The 2583-nt window shown below is 40.2% G+C and overlaps 1 protein-coding gene across 1 annotated transcript; it reads right to left on the bottom strand.

The window, feature by feature from the left end:
- On the bottom strand, positions 1-2253 carry LOC132184323 (putative metal-nicotianamine transporter YSL7). Its single transcript, XM_088518157.1, has 5 exons — positions 2103-2253; positions 1849-1946; positions 1636-1770; positions 1256-1445; positions 1-1176 (listed from the first exon to the last, which is right to left on the bottom strand). The coding sequence occupies exons 1-5, from the start codon at positions 2229-2231 to the stop codon at positions 61-63; spliced, it is 1668 nt and encodes a 555-aa protein (XP_088374283.1). The 5' UTR covers positions 2232-2253; the 3' UTR covers positions 1-60.
- Positions 2254-2583: the final 330 nt, after the last annotated feature.

The following is a 2583-nucleotide window of genomic DNA, read 5'->3' as shown; positions in this document are numbered from 1 at the left end:
CCCTTATATTACATGCTAAAAACTTAATTGCTTTAAAGACTTGACATTCATTTATCACATTTAGCCCTGTGGTGTTAAACAATTATTCACCGTAATATTTGTCCCTCGTGACAAAAAATTCATGCAGATTGGTGGCTTAACCCCAGCTAGAGCAAGGATAGAAGCAGGCAAAGTCCATATCCCATATCCACATATCAAACCAGATGCTACTGCAGGCCCAAAAGCATCTGCCTTGGCCCTGTTTATTTTCTCCCACACGAACAATATTAAGCTTCCAACGCACATATCAATGGCGAAATATGATCCTCTATAGAAAGGTATTGCCATAGCCATTGGAATTGGAATGAACTGTTGCCACTTGCTACCCGCTAAATCTCTAATAAAATTTATCAAAATGGCTGCACCAAAAAACACATAACAGAGTAGAAGGCAATTCCTTGGTAGACTTGAGAAGCCCTCTACTCCCAGCAAAGCAATGTTGCGGTACACAACAGCATTCGGGGCAGGATATTGACTTTCAGGTAGCCCAATGTCATCAAAGGCCTTGTAAAAGAGCCAAAAGACACAAGGGGAAATTATGCAACCCATTGCTGTGCCAATTAGTTGGCTCACAAACATGGAACGGGGTGAAGCAAGTGTCAAGTAGCCAGTCTTAAAGTCCTGCATTAGGTCAGAGGCTGCTGAGACAATGCTCATCATAACCCCACAAGCTGCTAGCCCTGCAAGAACTCCACCATGAGAGGCACCAGCCCATGCTCCAATGATAAAGATGGCAAGCTTTCCATACGTGGATACTAGGGACCAGTCAGTGAGCCCATTACCATATGCATTGCAGAAAGCCAATATGGGTGCAAATATGTACATGACCAATATGTAATACCATTTGAGCTGGTGAAAGATATGTGGAAGAGTGGCTGTAGAGATGGCAGCAAGAGCAACATAACCTCCAATGGAAAACCATGCTGGAATTTGATCTTTGAGAAAGAGTTGGGTTCGGCGCTTGTCATCATATGAAACCTGAGAGCTCACATGATCAGAAGAATGGCCTGCGGTGGGGAGATCAGAGCTCACATCTTTTTGCTGAAACTGATGACACAAACCTATGATGGTTAGACTTAGAACCTTGACGAAGTTATATAGACCATCACCTAGGATCATGCCTACGGCGATAAATACCTGAATAAAGGATATAAATTAATGTTTTCAACAAACAGAAAAGCCTTCTTGATGGATGAAAACATTGGTGAGAACTTACCTTGTAACCTTCAAGACCATGGAGACTGGTTTCTGGCAGGTCTGGAGGATACCAATCACCCTTTCTTTGTTCTATGAGAGGCCACATCAGACCCCAAGAAAGAATCCCTCCAACCAGCACTGATATATTTATGATATAGGGACAAATCATTCCAACTCCAACATATGTTGCTGAGAAATCAAAATAAAATCTGCAGAACAATCAAGATTTCGCAGTAGGCACAACATGATCAATAAATGAGAACAAGGCTTAGTTGAAGCAAATTTTTTTTTTTTTTGATAAGTAGTTGAAGCAAAATTTTTACCAATTGAAAATTCTTCTTTGCATAAAGTAGACTGAAATTTTATTAAGAGGAAAGTGAAGGATAATTATATATGTACTTGTATTTATATGCTTTGAGCCCTAATGAAGGGATGCTTGCAAATCCACAACCGTCTCCAGCAGTATAGAACCATTGGAAGAAACTCCATAAAAAACTGAAGGTGAAAAACTTGCCCAACTCTCTCACTTGCTTCCTGGAAAAATAGAATGAAAAAGAAAAGATGTCATACGGTCCCATTTAAGTAGAAACCATCAAGTGTTAGATACGTTACTTTGCTAGTTTGGCTCCTTGAGGAGTGTGGAAGCTGTTGATAAGATAAGCGGTTGCAGTACCACTTGGATATGTGAGTCTGAGGTCTATGACCATAATCTGACACCAAACATCAAACACGTCATTGGAGAAAAAGAGCACCATGACCACGTTAATTTCCTTGTGTTCGATAAACTTTTTTTTTTCCCTTTTTTTTTTTTTTAATTTATTTTTTTAATTCTAATAAATGCCCAAGATTTCTCAAATGCTATATACCTTTCGGAGAGGCACGACCGAGAAGAGTCCAAGAAAGCTGACAACAAAGAGAAAGCCGATTATCCATACTAATGATGGGTTTTTGAAATCACGAGTGTTTGTTGATCGATTGGCAATGCGTTCACTCATTCCAAACAGACAACTTCCAAAACCTCCTGTTAATAGAAATCAATTAAAAGATGGAATTTTCAGTCTACCAGTTTGAGAAACATGAAATTTGTGCAACAATTTTAAACTATCTCCTTCATCCTGGTTTTCAGATTTTGACAATTAAACTAACATGTTTTTGAACAAGAAGACAAATAGAAGGGGTTATCACATACAACAGAAGGCGATGCCGGAGGAGGCGACAACACAGGTCTGGATGACGGTGTTTTCCTGCCTGGTGAACAGCTGCTTCAACAAGCCGGACTTCCGAAGCAATTTGGTCCACGTCTTCACGAAGAAGAACCCCAATAGACCGGCGGAGACGTTGAGCGAA

This window comes from Corylus avellana, chromosome 7 (assembly GCF_965113065.1).
Source record: "Corylus avellana chromosome 7, dhCorAvel1.hap1.2, whole genome shotgun sequence".
In the NCBI taxonomy this organism is placed as follows: domain Eukaryota; kingdom Viridiplantae; phylum Streptophyta; class Magnoliopsida; order Fagales; family Betulaceae; genus Corylus; species Corylus avellana.
Note: the sequence above shows the minus strand (reverse complement) of the source record. Positions and strands in the feature narration are given on the sequence as shown.

Coding starts and splice junctions, on each gene's coding strand:
- LOC132184323 (XM_088518157.1), bottom strand. CDS start 2,231: ATGAGTGAACGCATTGCCAATCGATCAACAAACACTCGTGATTTCAAA. Junction 1,771..1,848: donor CAAGGAGCCAAACTAGCAAA/GTAACGTATCTA, acceptor CTATTTTTCCAG/GAAGCAAGTGAGAGAGTTGG. Junction 1,446..1,635: donor CTCAAAGCATATAAATACAA/GTACATATATAA, acceptor ATTGTTCTGCAG/ATTTTATTTTGATTTCTCAG.